This window comes from Oryx dammah, unplaced genomic scaffold (genome assembly GCF_014754425.2).
Source record: "Oryx dammah isolate SB20612 unplaced genomic scaffold, SCBI_Odam_1.1 HiC_scaffold_26, whole genome shotgun sequence".
NCBI classification, from domain to species: Eukaryota; Metazoa; Chordata; class Mammalia; order Artiodactyla; family Bovidae; genus Oryx; species Oryx dammah.
In genome coordinates, this window is record NW_024070210.1 from 74,147,297 (window position 1) to 74,167,763 (window position 20,467).

Here is a 20,467-nt window from a genome sequence, read left to right on the forward strand (position 1 = left end):
AATATGTCAGTGAGGATCCAGAATAAATCTGATTTCCTCTGGCATAAAGAGCTCAACTTGGTTCCAGAAGGAGTGGGGGGTGGGGTGGGGTGGACTTGCTGTGTACTCCATTTTAAATAGTCTGACTTTTGAACAGTCCTGATGTACTACCCATTTTAAAAATTAAAATTATTTAACAAAATTTAAAACCACAAAAATAATTTAACAAACAAACAAAAAAGACTTTTGGGTCTTGGAATTTTACTCCGAGTGGCAGTTTTCGATTAAGTGGGAAGCTTTTCAGCCTAGGGTACGGCTGAGCCATTTGTGGACTGCAGAGGTGATGGCAATAGTCTATTTGGGAACTGCAAAACAGCTTTCTAAGGAAATGATATACATACAGCAAATCAGTACCCTTGATATTGTGAGACAACCCTAATTTGAAACATTCTGTTCACTTGATCCTTAAATATATAGACTATGTGCTCTGATTTTGGTTTAGAAAATACAGCAAACATTGAATTGTCAAGAGGTTGCCACAGTCTGCTGTTAATAGGAAGTCAGGTACAAAACTGGGTAGAATTGAAAGGCACAAAACTAGATATATTGGTGAAGCAGTGTATAGGGAACCAAGATGTAAAACTACGTGGTTGGGAATCTGAGAATTAATTTGCAAGTTGTCCTGAACAGATACACAATTGTGTCGCCATACTCTGGTTTGGAGGGAATTCCTGGTTACTGCCTACATACCAGAGTCCTTTGTGGAATATCTCCCTAACTTCACCCCATTTCCCCCTCCCTTCCCCCCACTGTAGAATGATGCCTTGAGTTCTAGATTCTAGTTCTGTTTTGATCTGATCTTTACCCTCCCTTCCTTGGATTCCTGTGTTTCGACTGGAGGTTACTCTCTGGGTCCTGGACCTGCCTGTCTCATTCTGGAGGCTTCCAGACAGCCACAGTTAGTGCCCAAACCTGAGACGATGTCTTCAGATGGAGGTGAGTCTGCCGGTAGGGGAGGGTCCTCTGCCACCAGCTCCCTCCTTAGCGATTCAAAACTTGACACTTTACCTGGGGACGAGCTCTCAGGGCTGACCTAGAGGGATGTGAGAACACCAGACACCACCGGAGGCCTCACACTGGGGGAGGAGATGGTGCTGTTAATACTAGGGGTTGGGGAAGGAAGGGGGCCTCCTGGGTGGCAGATCAGAGCACCTCTGAGGAAAGTGCTGAGTAGAGAGAAGGGATGGTAGTTAGCAACTTGCTTCTCTGGAAGAAGGATACCTTCAACATGGGTTTGTGTGGCAGCGGCAGGGATGTGTGCGGAATGGGGGACACAGAGGGGTTCCAGGGGAAGGCCCAAGTTCTGGTGTCTTCTTTAGGCAGTTGGAGGCTGCTCTAGAATTTGCCCTGAGAGAACTGATCTAGGGCCGCTCTCAGTCTTACTGGGTATAGGGAGTGGAAGCCTGGTCTGGAAAACTGTTCAGTGGGGCCATCTGTTGCCAAGTCGGTCGAGAACTGTCCTCCCGGAAGCTAGATGAGGAGGTGCAGTAAGTGCCTCTGCTCAGAGCCTCCTGGCTCCTTCCAGCCCCAGCGAGGGCTTCTCTTTTCGTGCAGGGAGCAGTTTTCCTTGCTTTCCCAGGGGCAGGGGAGGTGGGTCACTCCAGCAGAGATGAGGACTGGGGCTTCCCTGAGACGCTCTGACTTTCTGCCTTTTGCGGAACTCAGGCCTCAGACCCATTTCACTGTGTTCCGTTCTTCAGGGAGTATTCCTGGTCCTCTGCTCTGTGCCTGAGGTGAAGAGTCTGCTCATATTCCCTGTCTCCTTCAGTGGTCAGGAAGCCCAGAAGCTGAACGTTGTTAATTTGCCAGCAGAATAGTCTATCTTAAGAGGGGGAGGAGAGCAACCTGAAATTAGGCAGATGATCTGTTATTATTGAAAGTCCTAGGAGACACATGTCCTGATTAAGTACCCGTTTTAATATATTTATCCTTGGTCTCTTTGACTAGAGTCCACATAGCCCCTGAACTGTGTCTCAGACTTCATGGTCAGTGCCTTTCCAAAGTGGACCCTAAATTTCTGGCATTAGGAGTTTCAAGCAGAAGGATCACAGATAAACATTTTAATATGTCTAGCATCTACTTAAAGCTCTGGAAACCTCCCTCCCCACACCGCCCTCCCTTTACCCATTTCCTGGCTCTTACTTCTAGTCATTCCTGGCTGCTAAGTAACAAAATTTCTGGGAACAAAACCTCTAACCCACACATCCCCTCCTGGGAAGAGTGCTTCTGTGAGTGGTGGCAGGGACCACAGAGAAGCTGGGAGCAGGGTCCAGGTGGCTTGAACATGTTTGGAATGTACCTGTATGCTGGGTGGCACGTGTTATGAAGTATGAGCTCGTGGGTCCAAGGTCATTGCTGCTTCCCTAGTGCAGTCACTCTCAACAGGGAGTAAGGGACATTAGAAACACTTGGGGGACATTTGCAAACATACGCGTTTCCACTCACTCACTCCCTGAGAATCAGTGCTCTGCTTCTTCAGGGACTAGAGTTGAACTCAGATGACCTAGCTCTTGGTCTCTTTTTCTGCTACTCTATCCCCTCTTTTTGTCTCTACAGCATCTCCATTGCCAGGATCGGACATGGCCATGAATCCTGGCAACGCCCTGTCTCCTTTCACTGCACTTACCTTCCCCCAACCTGCTCCTGGCCCACCAGACCCACCACCACGGGAGCCGCCCTCGCAGCCCCCTGTGCCTTCAGCATTCTCTCCAGGCAACCCTCTGGTGCTCTCTGCTTTCCCCAGCTCGTTGTTGGTGACCGGGGATGGAGGCCCTGGCCCCAGTGGAGCCGGAGCTGGCAAAGTCATTGTCAAAGTCAAGACAGAAGCGGGGTCAGCTGAGCCCTCTCAGACTCAGAACTTTATCCTGACTCAGACTGCTCTCAGTTGGATTGCCTCTGGCACTCCCTGCGGGGGTCCTGAGAGTCCTGCCGCCGGGCTCCTGACAGCCTCTAATGTGAAGACCCTTCTGCCCACTAAGGCTGCTGGGCTGAACCAGGAGGGTGTCCCATGCCTTCCTGCTCAGGCTCCACCACCAGCTGCCCAACTGGCCCCCATCGTACCCCCAGAAAAGGCTTGGCCAGGGCCACAAGGGACAACCCGGGAAGGAGGTCCTACGGCCCCCCGACCCAAGCCCTCACTGGGCGACCTCTTCTATACCTCCAAGGGTGTGTATGAGAACTTCCGGCGCTGGCAGCGCTACAAAGCCTTGGCACGAAGGCACTTATCCCAGAGTCCTGATGCAGAGGCCCTTTCCTGCTTTCTTATGTAAGTGGGGAGACCGAAGATTCATTATCCTAGAGGCTTTTAAATGAGGAGGGTTTGGGGAAGGACAAAGTGGTTAGGCTATTTAGGGATACTTGAGGGCAGGTCATGAGGGAGATGAAGATGCTATGAGAATTAAAATAACAATGCAACCAACCTCTTTACCCATGTGCCAGAGGATAATAAGCCTCAGGTGTCTTCTTTCCTGTGATCTTCACAGTCCTTCACATTCCGGCAGGCATTTTTCTGGTCATCCTCATTTATGGATGAGGAGGCTAATGCTCAGAGCAGTAATCGGAACCCAGGTCTCTAATGAGTGCCAGGGCCTTCTTGTGCTATTTTACTAGCTTTTTTTCTTTTTTTACATTATTATTTATTCTGGCCCGTGCTGGGTCCTCGTTGCTGCAAGAGCTATCCTCTAGCTGTGGTGAGTGGGGGCCACTCTCCAGCTGTGGTGCTTAGGCCTCTCACTTCTGTGGCTTTTCCTGTTGCAGAGCACAGTCTCTAGAGTGGGCCGGCCTCATTATTTGCGGCTCCTGGGTTCTTGAGCACAGCTCAATAGTTGTGGCAATCAGGGCTTAGTTGACTTGAGGCATGTGGGGTCTTCCCAGATCAGGGATTGAACCGTGTCTCCTGCATTGGCAGGCAGATTCTTTACCACTGAGCTACCAGGGAAGCCCTTAATTATCTTTTGACATGGAATTGAACTGTCCAAACCGACTCGGATGAGGTGCGCTGGGCGGGGAGGATGGTGTGGTGCCAGGCCACGGAGCTCATGTGCCACCCTACTTACTGTCTGGTTTTGTTTTGTTTCAAGGTTTTGGGCCATGCCTAGCAGCTTGTGGGAATCTTAGATGCCCATCTAGGGATTGAACCAGGGCCTACAGCAATGAAAGGGCCAAGTCCTAGCCACTGGACTACCAGGGAATTCCACATACAGCTCCCTGTTTTATTAGAAGTCGTCAAGTCAAGGGAAGTGGCAGAGCTCACTTGGGTGTCCCTGGTGGCTCAGATGGTAAAGAATCCACCTCCAATACAGGAGACCTGGGTTCGATCTGTGGGTTGGGAGGATCCCCTGCAGGAAGAAATGGCAACCCACTCCAGTATTCTTGCCTAGAGAATTCCATGGACAGAGGAGCCTGGCAGGCTGCAGTCTGTGGGGTCAAAAAGTCACACACGACTGAGAGACTAATACTTGGTCTAGAGCTCACTTACTGGTCAAGGGCTGGGTCCCACCACTTACTAGGTGTGCTATCCTGGGTCCTGACACTAGTTTCTTTGCTCTCCGCTGCTTTCTCATTTAGAAAGGGGTTCGTTACTGACCTCAGAGAGTTGCTGAGATGAAATGAGTTACTGTATGTGAAATGCTTAGCGGAGTGCCTAGCACAGAGAATGCCTCATCAAATGGTAGCTGCTGCTGTTGTTGTTATTGTTATTATAAAAAGGCAATCTAGAAGAGAAAAAGAACTCACAAAAGGCCAGAATGTCTGTGCGGAGTGGATGCCTGGGAGCCCAGGGTCACGGGCTATTAATGTTTATAAAGCAAAGTCATTAACCATTTGGGGAATTTTCTCTTTTTCCCACTAAGAACTCTGCCTTCCTCAACTGCACTGCGCCCTCAGCATTTTGTGTAAACCATCATATAACAATATGCCACCTCCTGCACTTAACCTTTGAGCTTCTCAGGTGGCACTAATGGTAAAGAACCCACCTGCTAATGCAGGAGATCTAAGAGACGACGGTTCAGTCTCTGGGTTGGGAAGATCCTCTGGAGAAGGGAATGGCAATCCACCCCAGTATTATTGCCTGGAGAATCCCATGGGCAGAGGAGCATGGTAGGCTACAGTCTGTGGGGTTGCAAAGAGTTGGACATGACTGAAATGACTTAACACACACATCTCTTACTGGACTTGAAAAAAAAAAAGAACATCATGTTCCTCCAGTGGCTGAACCCCTAAGGGAATCTCCCTTTCCTTCCTGACTCTGGAGTGAATTATTCAAAAGGCTTCCTCAAAGTCCTTGGTGTAGATCACTCTCCGCTTTCTCCAGACAGCTCTGGGTGTCTTAGAGTCTGGGAATTTGAATTTCTCACTCCTGGCCTATTTCTGTTCCCTACGTTCAGGGGCTCTGGGCAGGGGCCCCGGACCAGACCCTCTGCCACAGTCACTGGGGAGGCTGGTAAATGCTCAGTCCGGTGATTTTGGGGGCACTGGCATCCATGTTTATAACAAGCTTCCCCAGGTGATTCTAGGCACAATAATGATTGAGGATTCACAGGAAGTTAGAAAGGCAAAAATAAATCACAAAGAGCTCAAAGAGTATTGATATTTGATTGTGAGGGGTATCCTGGAGGCAAAAAAATGCTTAAAAAGCAACAAGTAAAATCACCCCACAGCCTTTAATTAGATTCATTTGGGTTAGTGAGTGCGTTCTTTTTTTTGAAATGTAAGAGCCTTTGGGCAGGGTTCAGCTTACTTTACAATGAATAACCTGAATGCTTTCTTCCTTGTGTTTGGTTGAAGATAGTACTGTGAGAATTCAAGGTAGTTGATTTTAAAAGATGGGGAGAAGAACTGTCTGATTTTCTGTGAGGATTGTAAATTTCCGTGGGAAGAAAGACCAGTGTGGTCTTCTGGCTGGAGGTTGGGGGTCTGGAGTCTAATCTTCAGTGGGATGTGACAGGGACCTGGAGATGCCTGATCTGATGAGGGGCAGGGGCTGGGCACTGAGGTGGGGGGCAGGGCAAGTGGGTGGCAGGTACACTTGTAGACTGTGACTGACCCAATGGGGGTTTTAGCCCAGTGCTTCGTTCCCTGGCCCGGCTGAAGCCCACGATGACCCTGGAGGAGGGACTGCCCAGGGCTGTGCAGGAGTGGGAGCGTACTAGCAACTTCGACCGGATGATCTTTTATGAGATGGCAGAAAAGTGAGTCCCGGCAACCCTCATCCTCCCTGGGGGCGGGGGTGGTGGTGGTACTCTGAGGGCAGGTAAGAGAGGCTTGGGTCTGGGCTGTGGGTGGTTCCTGTAAGGGATGCTGGAGGAAGGGTATAGACTAGCAGAGGGTCTCCTGGATCCTTGCTGCTTCTCCCACCATCTGGACTCTTGGGACTTTTCTGTCCTATCTCCTCTTGGAAGCTTTCCCTTCTCCAGATCTTGAGTTATGTAGGGGCTTTGATACTGAAGCTCTTAGGATGGGATTGGATCCCAATTGGTGTAAAAATCCTATACTGAAGGGAACCTAGTGATGAGAGGTTTACGCCCTACTAGGCATGTTCTTTCTACCTCACTGACCAGGTAGCACCTTGGGGTCACCACTTCTGTGGAAACAGTGGCACAGGAATTGTTTAGCCCATTGCCTCAGGGGAGGGCTTTTTCTTAAGGAGGTGTGTCTGGAGAAGGTCCTGGATGTCCAGGGTGGTCTTCTGGCTCATATCCCCCATTCCTCCATGATAATCTCCTTGGTTAAAACAGTAACTCAGGAAAATGAACCCTATCCTCCAAGCTTGGCTATCACTTTCTCCCTGGAATCTTCTGGACCCAGACTTCCTAGATTGACCCTTCTGGGACCTGGGTCCCAGCCTCAGGCCTTCTGGGTCACAGCACTGCCTCCTAGTGGGAACTTCCTTGAATTGCAACTCTGGCTCTGCTTCAGGAGTGCAGCCATGCTTTCTGGTTGCAGGCATGGGCAGATGAGGCCTTGAGGAGGGGATCTTGCCAGGTGCGGCACGGGCCTGACTGAACTCAACAAGCTTTTATTCATCTGTATACCCTCGATGTTGAGTGGGATAGGGTATGAAAAAGCCCTGATTCTGTCCTGTAAAGCTTACAAGCTCTAGATTCTTCTCTTTATTAAGATTAGTTTCTTATACGCTTTCTAAGGGACAGCTGCGGGGAGAGGGGCTATGTGGTGACCTTGTGGGGGTTTTCCAGAACTGTTATTTATTCGGCCGTCTGTGAGCAGAGGCCCTGGGTTTTTAATGAATCATGGTCTTCTCAGCACTGCCTGGGCCTTCTGCCCCCCTCCCCCCGCCCCCCGCAGGTTCATGGAGTTTGAGGCCGAGGAGGAGATACAGATTCAGAACACACAACTGATGAATGGGCCCCAGAGCCTGCCTCCTGCAGCCCCTCTGAAAGTTGACCCTCCGGGACCACCTGTCCCTGAGGTTTGCCCGCAGCCAGGTAAGGCCACCCAATGCCAACAGGAGCCTGTGGGCCAGGAGCTCAGAGGGAGTCACACAGAAACCAGCCACTTCCATCCAGGGAGTGACATGTGATGTTCCAAACAGGACAGGCATAAGTTCCCTTTGTCCCAAACGAGATGTTGATCGTGGCCAAGTAAGCCAACGGCTCTCTCACTGAGACTGTAATTGAGGCACGTGATGCCTCATCTGCCTAACAAATGAGGGCTGGACCAGGGGGCTTTTTGGAATTTCAGGGGTTCTGAGAATCCTCCTCCAGATTCTCAGACCCTCCAGCTCCTAAGTATTCTCCCCTAGCTGGTACTGTTGTTACGTCGGCCAAATGCAGTCTGGAACCATCTGTGTACCCAGGTCACTGCCCTTACAAGCGGGGAGCAGGGGTGGGAGAGGGTGGGAGGCAGGAGCTGAGGTCTCAGCACTGCTTCCCATTTGTGCTTCCTGCCTCGCCCCTCAGTGTACATTCCCAAGAAGGCGGCCTCCAAAGCACGGGCTCCCCGCCGGCGGCAGCGCAAAACCCAGAGGCCTCCAGCCCCTGAGGCCCCCAAGGAGATCCCATCAGAAGCGGTGAAAGAGTACACCGACATCATGGAAGGGCTGGTGGGGAGCCACTCGGCCACTGAGGAGTCAGATGGGAGGCAGGAAGAGCAAGGACAGCCGCAAGAGGAAGGGGGCTATCCAGATGCTGGTCTTCTGAGCTATATCGATGAGCTGTGTTCCCAGCAGGTCTTCGTCTCCAAGGTGGGCTAGCCCAGGGGTGTGGTTTCTAGCAGACCCTGAGGTGGGAACTCCAGGGAAGATCTATGGTTTTGCCCGAGGCCTTTGGGAACTAGACTCTCTTTGGTGCTGGGGAAAGTGTGTAGCTGGTGGTTTCGAACCACCCAGGTAGAGGGTGGTGAGTGGGGAGGTGCGTGACTGCCTCTTGGTTCATGTTGCCTCCTCCCTATGACTCCCATCACTTTCACTTCTGTTCCCCAGGTGGAAGCTGTCATTCACCCTCAGTTTTTGGCAGATCTGCTGTCCCCAGAACAACAGAGGGATCCCTTGGCCTTAATTGAGGAGCTGGAACAAGAAGAAGGACTCAGTCTTGCCCAGGTAAACCTGGTAGGTAGAGAATATCAGAATGAAAAACTTACGTGGCTTAGTCTAACCTTACACTGTCTTGGATGATGCGGCTTCTGGAGAGGGACAGCTTTAGCCTCCAGCTTTGGGTGTAGAACAGACGAGGGGCCATGGAAAAGGGGTGTTTAGGGCTCAAAGCATTGCGGGAATAAGACCCAATAAGGTGGAGAAAAAGAGCGGGGTACCTGGCTTTGATACCATCGCTTAAGCCACTTGCTTGTATCCCTGGGTCCTGCCTAAATACCACCTCCTCCCACCTGGCCTGCCACCCCTTCTCACAACCACGTATAGACCAGTATTTGTCCATTCTCCTTCCAGCTGGTCCAGAAGCGACTCCTGGCCTTGGAAGAGGAGGAGGAGGCCGAGGCACCTCCAAGTTGCATTGGAGCCCAGTCAGATTCAAGTCCTTCTATTTCTGATGAGGATGAAGATGGGGGTGGGCGGCTTCGGCCCTCACCTGGGCCTCGGGGGACTGGGGGCTCCCTCCTCCTTGGAAAGGCTGCTTCTCTCAGAGAGCGGGCAAGAGAAGTGTCTGGTGGGCAGGAGCGGGCCCTACGTGGCCTGAGGGTGATGGGCAGGGATGGGAATACCCTGCCAACCCCCAGTGGCCGGGGCCTGCAGCTAGAACTTGCAGCTCCACAGGGAACTCAAGGGCCCCTGAGTACAGAGAGAAGAGGGTCTGGGGAGGTTACAAACCAGATATCCCCACTGCAGGATGACCTCCTGGGAGGTGCTGGGTCTCCTGGGCGCTCCCTGGGCACTGACAGGACTTCTGAGACCCTTCGCTGGCAGGAAGGCCCCCAGCTAGAGCTCGTTCCCACTTTGGATGTTGGACTTGCAGGGCTGGCTCCTCTGCAAGGACAGGGGTTAGAAAAGCAGACCCTGGGGCTGCCCCCAGGACAAGAGGTAGAGAGTCTTGGAGTGGCTCCTCAGAGCATGGAGCCATCGGTATCGTCCCAGAAAGGTTCTTCAGAGGCCACGTGGGGAGATGAGAATGGTCCCCCCACAGTTCAGAGTTATGATCAGAACCCTTCACCTAGACCAGCTGGGAATAGGGATGAGGCCGGGGCTTCTCTCAGCCCGAGGCTGTGGCTCAGCAGTGAGATGGATGCTGTCGACTTGGAGTTGCCCTTACAGATCGAGGAGGTTGTAGAGAACCTCCATGAGGGGCAATGTGTAACTGAGCCTCAGGGGGGCGGCCAGGCATTGGGCTCTAGCAGCAGAATTTCCCTGGGCCCCAGAGAAGCCCTGGCACCTGGGGACGTGGGGAGCAGTGCAGATCCCTGTGGAGACACAGATGCCACAGTTGCCCTAGAAGAGGGAAACTACTGTGGCCTGATGGAACCTCAGCCCGCCAGTAGCCCGGCCTCGAGGCCTAGAAAGGGCACGGCACAGAGCCCTGGGACTCTGCAGGATCCTCGTGATCTGTGGCCTGAAGATTGCCCCTCTTTGCTAGAAAGCAGAATCGGGGCCTCTACACTGGGGTCTTCTAAAGAAACACTGCTGCCTGCAAGTCAAGGCAGTATCCTTATCCTGGGGACCCAGGATACCTCCTTTCCTGAGGCCAACCAAGCAGGGAGCAGTGGCAATTCCGTTTCTCCTCTGTTGGAAACCACGTATGTTGACGTACTAGATGTCAGGGATGCCTGTGGCCTCCAGCTGGGGGTCAGCGAGGATATTTGCCCCCTAAATTTTAATTCTTATGACCCCCAAGGAGAAGGCAGGGAGCATACTGATTTATCTGAGCCTAAAGAACTTGCTCCCTTACAAGGGGATCAAGAATCTTCTGGCCATGGGAACCCCAAATCAATACCTCCTCACCGGGGCCTTAGAAGCACTTCCCCTAGCTGGGGAACCAGGGATGCCTTAGTTGCGAGAGAAACCTCTGTTATTGAAGCATGCAGTTCAGCAGATGGGGCCAAAGCCGAGGAGGAAGGGGAGGAGGAAGACAAGGAGCTCTCCAACTTTGCCTACCTCTTAGCCTCTAAACTTACCCTGTCGCCGCCAACGGGGCTTCCCCTCAGTTCTCGCCCTGCTTCAGGCTTGCTTGCCTCAGGGCGTCCTCAGGGGACCCAGAGAGCATCGCACTCCCTTGCTCCTAAGCCAGTAGGCCTCGGCCAGCCTCCTGCTGCCGAGTCTGGGAAGCGAGCCCTAGTTGGAGGGCCGGTCCCTGTTGAAAAGAGGCCTTTGCAGGGAGATGAACCTGGGGCGCCTGGGGAGAAACCAGTGGCTCTGGGAGCGATTCGCACCTCACAGCCTCGTAAAAGAAAGCGTGATGGTTTCTCCAAGAGCAGGAGGAAGAAACGGCGTCGCAGCCAGTAGGGGGCAGCCAGGCCATCCTGTCCCACCTGCGAATCCCTGTGGGTGGGGGCCCCCAGGGAGTAGACTCTCCCTGGCAGCCTGTGAACACTTGCTCTCAACCCTGTTGTTTTGTTGTTCTGTGCCTGGGGCAGAGGGGTGTCACGCTGGCTTGGTTGGAGGTGGTCCCCTGGGTGAGAGGTTGGGGGAAGTACCTTTGGAAGTTGTATGAGAAAAAAAAAAATAAAGATTTTGTTGTTGGAAAATGTTCTCCACATGCCCTTACTTCTTTGCTGCTAGATGGGGCGAGATGCTGAAAAGGAGAAAGGAGGTGGGGGCGGCCTCGGATTTAATGGATCCAGATGGCATTCTAGCCTCCAACCTTACTGAGGTATCCTGATGAACCTGGTGCTGAGAGTCCTGTGATTACTTTATTCCTCCCTCATCAGAAGCCTGGACGTGGTGTTGGGAGGGCTTCTCTGGACATCCTGCCATGATCTGTCTCCCTTAAAAGTCCCTAGATGGAAAACTGCTTCTTTTTAACCTGTCAGATTTCTGGGATAGAGCTCTATTTCCTTAACCTATTTCCAAAATGGTGCCTAGACATACTGCCTTCTATAGGTGGGGGCTATTCTTGTTCCTTGAAAAGAAGCTGGACAGGAGGGACTTGTATGTCCCCAATTCATCGTATGGCAGAAACTCTGGAGTGGCAGGTCTGAGCTGCAGTAGAACGGCTGGGTCCTGACACAGCTCTCTGCCCCGACCACGGGGGCATCAACCTTAGTATGATTATTAAATATAAAGTGGTGGTCAGCTATTCTTTAATGAGGACAGAACAAGAGGGAACAGGCTGAAAAGAGGTGCAGGAGGAGGCCTGTTACAGGCTGTGGCAACAAGATGGAAGATACAAGATCCGCACGATCCATCCACCGGCAAGTGAGGACTCATCGGCTGTGTCCAAGAGATCTGGCCTTGGGAACCTTCGGGGGTCTTCCCAGGGTGGCCTGCAACCATTCCTTCCTTTCCTCCCCAGCTAATGATACCATCAATGTGACTGAGCTTTTTCTTTTTTTTTTAAATAGATATAGATATATATTTATATATAAAATAGTTTCTTACAAAATAAAACCAAACAAACGAAAAATGAAAACCAACTTAAAAAAATCAACGACAATAATGAAAAGTCAAGCAGGACAGAGGTGGGCTTGAGGCCTGGGGGTGGCCCCTGGCGCTGCCCTGAGTCTGAGCGGGTGCGAGCTGGCGGGGCGGTGGGGTCGAGGTGCTCAGTCGCCCTTCTGCTTGGGGGTTTGCACAGTCCCATTGGCCAGAGCGGTGGTGCTGCCTGGGGAGGAGGCGGGTGGTGTCTGGGAGGGGCACAGGTAGGTGCTGAAGAGCTTCCCGTGGAGCGGGTGGTGGAGGGAGAAATCCTGGAACTCACCTAGAGGGGAAAGGAAAGACCTAAGGAGGAGAGGAAAGAGATCCCTGGCCCTCCTCACTGTCTCAGAGCCAAAGCACTGTCCCCTACCTTCCTGACAGCATTCTCCCAGTCTCACTCTGAGGATGTCCTGATCCCCCCAAGCTGGCCCCCAGCCCTGTGCTGCTGACACCCTGACTGCCTGCACAGGGCCTGCGGGGAATGACTCACAGAGGGAGAGACCCTGGCGGGCCCCCGCCTGGCACAGCTCGGCATGCAGAGTCCTGGCAGCGGGGCGCGGTGAACCGAGCAGCAGGTGCAAGATGGTGCTGAAACCGTCTTTGTACAGCAGGCGGCCGGGCCCCTTGGCCTGCTCCTTGGCCTGCTCCTTTGGTTCCTCGGCAAAGAGCTGGGAGGAAAAGGGAGGCAGCTCAAGCTCTTGGGACATCACCCTGCATGTCTGTCTGACAGGTTCCTCCTTTTTTTGGAATTATAATGGTCACAGCTGCTTCCTTCTACCTGTTCCCAGTGAGGCCTCAGCAGAGATGCTGGGCCTCTGCGGTTCAGACAGTTTGGCACTGGGGTGGCCACCAAGCACCTACTACCCAGAAGCTCCTGGGAACAGCTCACCGTGGGTGGGGTGAGCTTAGGCACTTTGGGGCTGACCCCCACAACATCCTGATACCTCAAAGGCCAGGCGAGTCAGCTCCTCCAGGCTCCTGCCCCCACTCAGAGCTGCCAATGCCAGGGCCACGTCTCGGAAGTCCACCAGACCATCAGCATCCTGGGGGGTGGGAGAGAAACCAAGGCAATGTAGGGGCCAACCCCGTACCCGCCCTCCTGCTCTGCATCTCGGCTCCCCACTCTTCTCAGCAGGCATGCGGGTGACCCCTGTCCTGGGTCTGCTTACCTCAGAACTGTGGGCCCTAAACTCTTCAGGTTCCCTGACAGTTCTCTCGGGGCATGGATTCGCTCATACTATACCTTTTCAAGTCACCTGGGTGACAAAGCTCTCCTATAAAGGGATCTCCTAGGAATGATGGAATCCCTCATCATATGTTTAAGTTACCATCATTTCTGATATACAATCAGGGCATTTCGGACCCCAAGCTGGAAAAACTGGTTCTCTTCTGACTCGGCCTGTGTGGGAGAACTGGTCCAACAAACTAATAAAAGGGGGCCACTGGCAAAATGTCTTACCAAGAAAAAAAAAACCAAACCTGAGAATGCCTGCTGTGCTATGTCTATGGGGGACCAGGGCACCTGGGTTTTGGCTCTGCTCGGCTACAGGTTATGATGGGAAGTTCCTTTCAGGGACAGTCTGCCCCAGTCTAAGGAATCAGCACATCTGGGTCACTCTCTGTCCCTTCAGAGGACGTTGAGAAGTATGGTCTACATCTTATTTTTTTTTTAATTTTTTTTTACATCTTAGATTAAAAAGAACTCCTTAGGACCACTGGGGGTTGTTCATAAACATTACGAATCATCTGAGGCTATTATAATTCAACAGGACAACCTGGCTAAGTCCCAGGAAATATATGGCTCATCAAGATTCTTGAGAAAGTTCAGGAATCCTCCAGAGAAGCTCTGAGACATTTAAAAAAAATCTGCCCAAGTATTACAGATGCTTCTGGGTCTTAAACTCTCAACTGTCTCCCCTGTCCAGTGTTGTCTCCTCCATGTCACCTTCCTCACCCAGTGCTCACAAGGTCATGTGATCCCCATCTTCAGTATGCCTCAGAAATTTATGGATCTCACCAACCATTATTTTTCCATCATTCTTTCCCACAATGACTAAAACACTGCTCCTCAATGTATAAAAAAAATGAATCTCCCAGGGGACCTCAGAAGATGTCTGTCTACCAACAGCTATTACAGCATCCAGCCTACACTCCAGACTGGCCATCCACACAGCCCCCGGGATACTGTACTTAAAATCTTGAGCATCCCAGTCTCTTTACCTGCTGGAAGTAGCTAAACGCACCAGCCACCGTCTGGGAGTCAGAGAGTTGTAGCTGCTTGGCAAACTCTTCCTGACTGATCCTTCGACTCCGGCCTGGCTCTGTCCCAGCGTCTACACAGCTAGGGGACAGCCTACAAGGGAATTGTCATCGAAGGTGCAGCACTGACTCAGTTTTCTTCTGGAAACACCACCCACCAGCACCTTGGCCCCAGCCCCAAGAATCCTCCCAGCACAGGTGCATCTGGTATTTTTCCAAGAGGTACTGTGACTCATAGTACCTGGAAAGCCATTCCTACCTTTGTCATTGGGGTTGTTACGTATCTTTTTTTCCTCCTTCCTTTTACTCCATTATCTTTCAAAACATTCTCACCTTCCTACTTTTTTTTTTCTTTCTAAGGACTTTTCTTCCTCCTACCCATTCTTCCTTTTCTCTTCTCCTTTCCTCTTACCCATACCCTCATCTCCGAGGTCACTTACCCAGCCTTCCGAAGCACTTTGCCCAGTTCCCAGAGCTGTGGCTCCAAGGCCACCTTCAGCCGGCCCACCACAATCACAGGCAAGCTCTCTACAAACTCGCACTCGGTGGCTGGAATGCCTAGGGCCCTACAGGATGAAGAGGGAGGGAATGCAGGGGGACTGAGTTAGAAGGCACGTCTGAGGGTTCATTACTGATTCTGGCCTGCTGACCAGGGAGAGGAGATCAGGCCCCTTCCACTCTCCCATCCCTTACACGTCAGCTATCAATAGCCGTTCGTCCTGACTGACTGCCTCCCCTACTACAGTTTTGCCTCAAAACCTCACTCAGCTCTCCTTCCCTTCCTGTGGTTCCTCTGCCCTGTGTATCTGCTTTTAGGAAACACCCCATGGGACACTCACTGTGCCATAACCCTCTGGACATTGTTGGCATAGAGGGTGGGGTCCCTGCTCTCCTCCGGGCTGGGGCGGTATACAGGTAGGAACTGAAACACACATACACAGGCTTCTCATCAGGACTTCCAAGTTAGGGGTGACCACTCCCACCCTCTTTCCCTAAAGATCCCCAGCTCAGCTGATGGCTGCTCTCCTACCCCATCCCTGGGAGTCATACCTCCACATCCACGATGCTGCAGGGCTGAGAGGCTGTGAGCCAGAGGACTTTGAGTCTAAGAGAAAAGAGACCTCAGATGCTCACCAATCTCTAACTATGGGCATCCCCCAGCCCAAGGATGGGAGTGGCAAAGTTCTGCCCACTGATATAAAAGTCAGCTACTAGCTGTAGAGTCCGCTGGATGAGTATGTAGCTGGGAGACAGAAGGGCCAGAAATGTGGTAGGTGGGATAAGAGAGTGCTGCAGGGCCCTGCCAGAGAAAGAAGTATAGGTGAGGGGTTTGAGGAACCACGAGAAGGAGCAAGCCTGGTGCTGTGGATAAGGGAGGTAGAAAAGGTTGCAAAGTGGGTCAAAAGGCACCATAAGCACAGCAGGGATAGCTGAGGGCACTTCCTGATAATATCTCAGGAGATCAGGACAAAACAAAGGGATATGGTTTTCCCTTCTCTAGAGCTCTCTCAGTTCCAGGGATGAACAAGAGTGATTCACTTTGTCTGGAGGGTAGAAGATGGGCCATGAATTCTGGTGGTCCCCGCTCCCCACCCTCACCCCCAGGAATACCACTACTCACACTCCAGGGCCCCTCCAAGCCCAGCTGGTAGTGTCCTGTGGGAGAAGCAGAGGTGAGAGGAGAAAGGCATTACTTTTCTTCCCTGAACTGACTAATCCTCTCTGAGCAGAGGCCTGTGCCCCGATCAAGCCCCACCTCCACACACATATCTCGTTGTGGCACCACGAGCAGTTTTCACTTACTCCCATTCAGGGTGGACTTGTGCCCTCCCTCCCCCAGATGACGACTTACCAGACTGTTGGGGTAGCGGATGAGGACAGGCTGCACGGGCACCCCCGCGATGAAGGCTCCTAAATCCCATTTCCACCCCCACCCCCAAGGCAGAGGTTAGTGCATGGAGGCAGCTGGAGGGCATGGAGTACAGGGGTCTGGATCAGCTCCACAAGGAAATCTGGCTGGGCTCCATTTCATTTATAATTTCCTCTGCCTCCTGGAGACTTTCCAGCATCAGCTAGGAGGTTCTCTATCTCCCTCCCTCCCCCACCCCGCCACTTTTCTTGGGTTATTCCAAAGTCCCTCTCCATATATGGGGCCTCCTTTCCTACAGCCTTCCCATCTACTGCTGCTTTATTCACCTGGTTTGAATTTCAGCAAAGCCTTCTTGTTGGAACAGGTGCCCTCAGGAAAGAACAGTACCTGGTGGTGGTGGTGGCGGAGGGGATCAAGGGACCAGAATGAGGTGGGTGGAAGGGGAGAAGAGGCAAGAGAAGCATCTTCAGGAGCACATAAAATAGGAGCAGGTCCTCCGACCTTGGACCCACCTGAGGCCACTTGCCTCCGGAGGTAGCCCGCCTCCGGACCTCTTCCACCACTCTGCGCCGGGAGGCGGGGTCATGCCTGGACACCAGGATGGCTTGGTTGAAGCGAAGAAGGGCTGGGGTAAAGACAGAATACAAGGGGTCACTTGGTTCTTCCCCAGGGGCACTAACACCAGAGCTCCCTGCTCCCCTCTAAGCACAGAGCTCAGAATCTAAAAGGCTGCTTCACAAATAGTATTAATTTGCATTTCATTTGCCAGTATCAGTCGATATGGCTTCTAACTTCTCCCTTCTCCACCTGGGACCAGTTCTCTCCAGAGTCTCTGACTCCTGTCTTTTTCTGCCCAGAGTAGCCATCTCTCCCCTTCACTCCTCTTAATCTCTCACCTCCAATGACGGGAACGGAAAGGTTCTCAGCTCGAGACACAACCTTGGGCAGGTCACAGGGCAGCAGAACAATGGGGTCAAAAAAAGTAGAGTGAGGGGCGGCAACCAGGACGGGCGCTTGAAGGCGAGAGGCCCGCTGGCCCCGAACGCGAATCCGGAGGAAACCCAGCAGGAAAAAGAGTAGGCGGCTGAGGCCCAGCACCCCATGATGGCACACAGTCCTGCAGGGCAAAGCTGGGCATCAGTGGAGGCCGCTATCCTGACCTTCACTCAGCCCCAAGCTCAGACACCCAGGAAAGCAGGTGTCCTCCTTTTGCCCTCTGTTACCTGGCCAAGAGGCTAAAGTCTCTGGTTAGTCTGGGACATATCCGGGGTGCATCGTTTAGAGTTAAGGTCCTGGGTACCAGGGTTTGAGCTTGGCTGATTCATCTCACCTACCCAGCCTGGGTAGGAGAATTTCAGAACCCTCCCTCATCCTCTTCTCAAAGAGGGAGCAGAATGGATAGCAGGGAAGAGAAAGGAGAAACCGGGTCTTTGGGGGCTGATCCCCCACTTACTTCCTCCATCCAGTAATTGGCTCCTGAAGCTGCTCCTCGGTAAGACCAGCTACTTGCAGCCAGGCAAAGGGCCAGAGGAGGAAGAGGACGATAAAGGCCAGAAGCACTCGGATGGGGGCCAGCAGTGCCCCCAGGAGGCAGAACTGCAGAGGGTGGGAGAGAAGGCCACTTCAGGGCTGTGAGAGGCTCCTTACAGGCTTCCCTCCCCAACAAGGATGGACCCAGGAGCAGAGGGCCGTCACCCCGCCCCTGTGGATCAGAAGACAAGTAGTGTGGGAACAGGAGATGGGGTTGGAACGCAAGGTGGGATGAAGATACCAATAAGGGAAAGAGGATAAAAGATTAATAGAGCAGTGGCCTCACTTTCGTGTCTTTCAGTTGGTCCCCACCACACCTACAAAATTAAAAGGCTGTTAAGAGGATTCAAAGATAACCAGTGTGAAAGCGCCCAGCACTGTGTTTGGTGTAGAGTAGGCTAGAGATAGTTCCTCCTCCCCCAACCCTCTTCCATAAATAGATCCCACGTCCAGCAGAAACCAGGTGCATAGTCCTTTTCATTGTGGGCCTGGGAGGTAGAGGCCAGAAAACAGGGAGGTCCACGCTTCAGACCCAGGCCAGTCTCTAGTTCTGCCCAGCAGCACGCCCCCAGTTCTAGGAACTGGGGGGCAGAAAAAGAGTTCGGCCTTACTCCACACGGCAGGGGTTGCCAGGGTGACTTCAGGGGCTGCCCTGGGGAACGTGCAGGTAAACAAACCGAGCTCCAGGAGCCGACCTCGGGGGAGATGAAGGCAAAAGAAACCTTGGACACTCCCTTCTTACACCATTCCGCAGCTCCCCCGGGCCCTTGCGGCCCTCCACTTCCTGTAGCCAACCCCCTTCTTTACTTCCCTCCCCGCCCCCACCATGAGGTGCTGCAATGCGCGTGAAGGAGAGGGTAGTGCAAAGTGGGGTTGCTGAAAGGGCGCAGGGGGTGCAGGCTCCGGGCCCAGCAAGCTCTTCCATGTCAGAGCCTCGGAGAAGCACTCAGCACGCCTCTGCCCCCACCCCCGCTCTTCGTAGCCTCCAACTCCATTCTAGCCCATCTGCATCCGCAGGATGTAATCCGCAGTCTCCAGGGTTCTCCATCTCCCCCACCGCTGGGTCCCCTGCAGTCCTCCAGGCTCACCTAGTCAATTCTCACACACCTTCAGCCCGCCTATCGCCCAAGCCCGCGTCCTCTCCAGGACTCCTTGACCACCCCCGCCGCCCCCCACGTGCGCACCCCGCACTCCCCGCCCGGCTAGCCTCTCACCAACCTCCTTCCTGGATCTCCATCCCCATCTGCGTCAAGGCTCTAAAGGCCTCCTTTTTCTATCCGCGCGAGTCCTCCGGGCGCCCCCCGCCCACACCTTACCTTAACCCTCTGGAGGCGGGAGAGATGTAACTCGTGCACGAAAGGGTTGGGGGGCGCTGGGGGTCCGGGGGTAGGGTCGAGGGGGGCCCAGTCCCCCGGACTTCCCTGGCTCATAGCGGCGGGAGAAGGTGGGAGGGCGGGCGCCCCGGCCCAGCCCCGGCCCAGCCCCGGGCCCCTCTTTGCAGAGCAGCGGCTGCGCCTGCAGCGGCGGTGGCGCTCTGGCCACGGCCCCGCCTGGTGCGGGGCGCCGAGGGGCGGGGAGCAGGCGGCGCGGCCGGGCCCGCGTTGTCAGGGAGCCGGCCGAGGGGCGGGGCTTCCAGCGCCCGGGTGCTCCTGCTCCTCCGCGACCGCAGCCGCGCCCGCAGCCCCTCGGGCCATTGTTACGAGGCTGCGGGTTGCGGGAGCGCAATGTCCGCCTGCAGGTTGTCCCCTGGCCTGGCCCTCTGCGAAGTCCTCTGGGAAGACTCGGCCTCCGCCTCCCCGCAGGCCTCCGGCTCGGAGCGGGTTTAGGGCCGCGGGCAGCGAGCGAAGCCGAGAACGCCCTACGACCCCGCCCGGGCGTGGAGGTCACCCTGCAAGCGCAGATAGGGTGGGGCCCTCCGGCGGATGAGCAAGGAACGGTGGGCGCTCTGCGCGGAGGCCCGCAGCGCCCGGGCGACGCTGGCCCGAGCTGTCCCGGTGGACTCCCGAGCCCCATCCATCTCTCGGAGGCCGCCCACCTTTCCTTCCTGGTCCTGTCGACGCCATCGCGCGTGAACTTGGACGCTCGCGCCCTCTGGCGACCGCCTTATGTCTCACAGCTCGGCGTCCGCGTACTACCTGCGTTAGGCAGGGCTGCCTGTCGGTTGTTAGGACTCCTTGAGCCATGCAGACTCGGGTCACAAACTTCTAAGGCCAGCTAGACCTGGCTAGGGACGGGCAGTGAGAACCTGGAAAGCTGGGATACGTGTCTCTTTTTCCTGTCTTTCTTTTTCTCTCTTTTCCTCTCTCCACTGCTTGAGAGGACAAAGGAATACCCTTCATTCCCAAACTACCCTGGAAAACATAAACCGTTGTCGTCAGGTTGTGGTGAGATCAGGGAATTGGGTAGACTTTGAGATCCACACCCAGTGACACAATCAGAAAGATAATTCTTGTGACAAAAAGGAAATAAAAGCCTCATTGCTTTTGGAAAGAATTTGCCTTCAGTTCACCCTGCTTTAGGGCTCTCTCCTGCATCTTTGTCAGTCACCATATCTTGAGGGTAATGGAAACAATGGCAGGTCAATGGGCTACTGGGTCATTGAGTAATATTAATCTTTTACTGGAAGGGAGACCAGGCAAAAGTTAGGACTCACTTCTAGCTAGACTGCCTTCCCTCCCTTCTTGCCCCATAATCTACCCACTTACATTCCTGCCTCTGTTCTTATGTCAACTACA

The 20,467-nt window shown here is 53.5% G+C and overlaps 2 protein-coding genes across 2 annotated transcripts; one reads left to right on the forward strand and one right to left on the reverse strand.

Annotated features, from left to right (window-relative positions):
- The first annotated feature begins 944 nt into the window (after positions 1–944).
- Positions 945–11,140, forward strand: NUTM1 (NUT midline carcinoma family member 1). The gene is made up of 7 exons (XM_040226996.1): positions 945–975; positions 2,596–3,304; positions 6,099–6,227; positions 7,342–7,481; positions 7,956–8,239; positions 8,477–8,593; positions 8,939–11,140. Exons 1-7 carry the CDS (start codon positions 960–962, stop codon positions 10,940–10,942), a joined length of 3,399 nt encoding a protein of 1,132 aa, XP_040082930.1. The 5' UTR covers positions 945–959; the 3' UTR covers positions 10,943–11,140.
- A 922-nt stretch (positions 11,141–12,062) lies between these two features.
- LPCAT4 (lysophosphatidylcholine acyltransferase 4) lies at positions 12,063–19,981 on the reverse strand. The gene is made up of 14 exons (XM_040226998.1): positions 19,049–19,981; positions 17,656–17,798; positions 17,099–17,319; positions 16,715–16,827; positions 16,529–16,589; positions 16,185–16,243; positions 15,954–15,988; positions 15,383–15,437; positions 15,172–15,254; positions 14,773–14,898; positions 14,294–14,426; positions 13,018–13,116; positions 12,564–12,741; positions 12,063–12,356 (listed from the first exon to the last, which is right to left on the reverse strand). Exons 1-14 carry the CDS (start codon positions 19,160–19,162, stop codon positions 12,202–12,204), a joined length of 1,575 nt encoding a protein of 524 aa, XP_040082932.1. The 5' UTR covers positions 19,163–19,981; the 3' UTR covers positions 12,063–12,201.
- Positions 19,982–20,467: the final 486 nt, after the last annotated feature.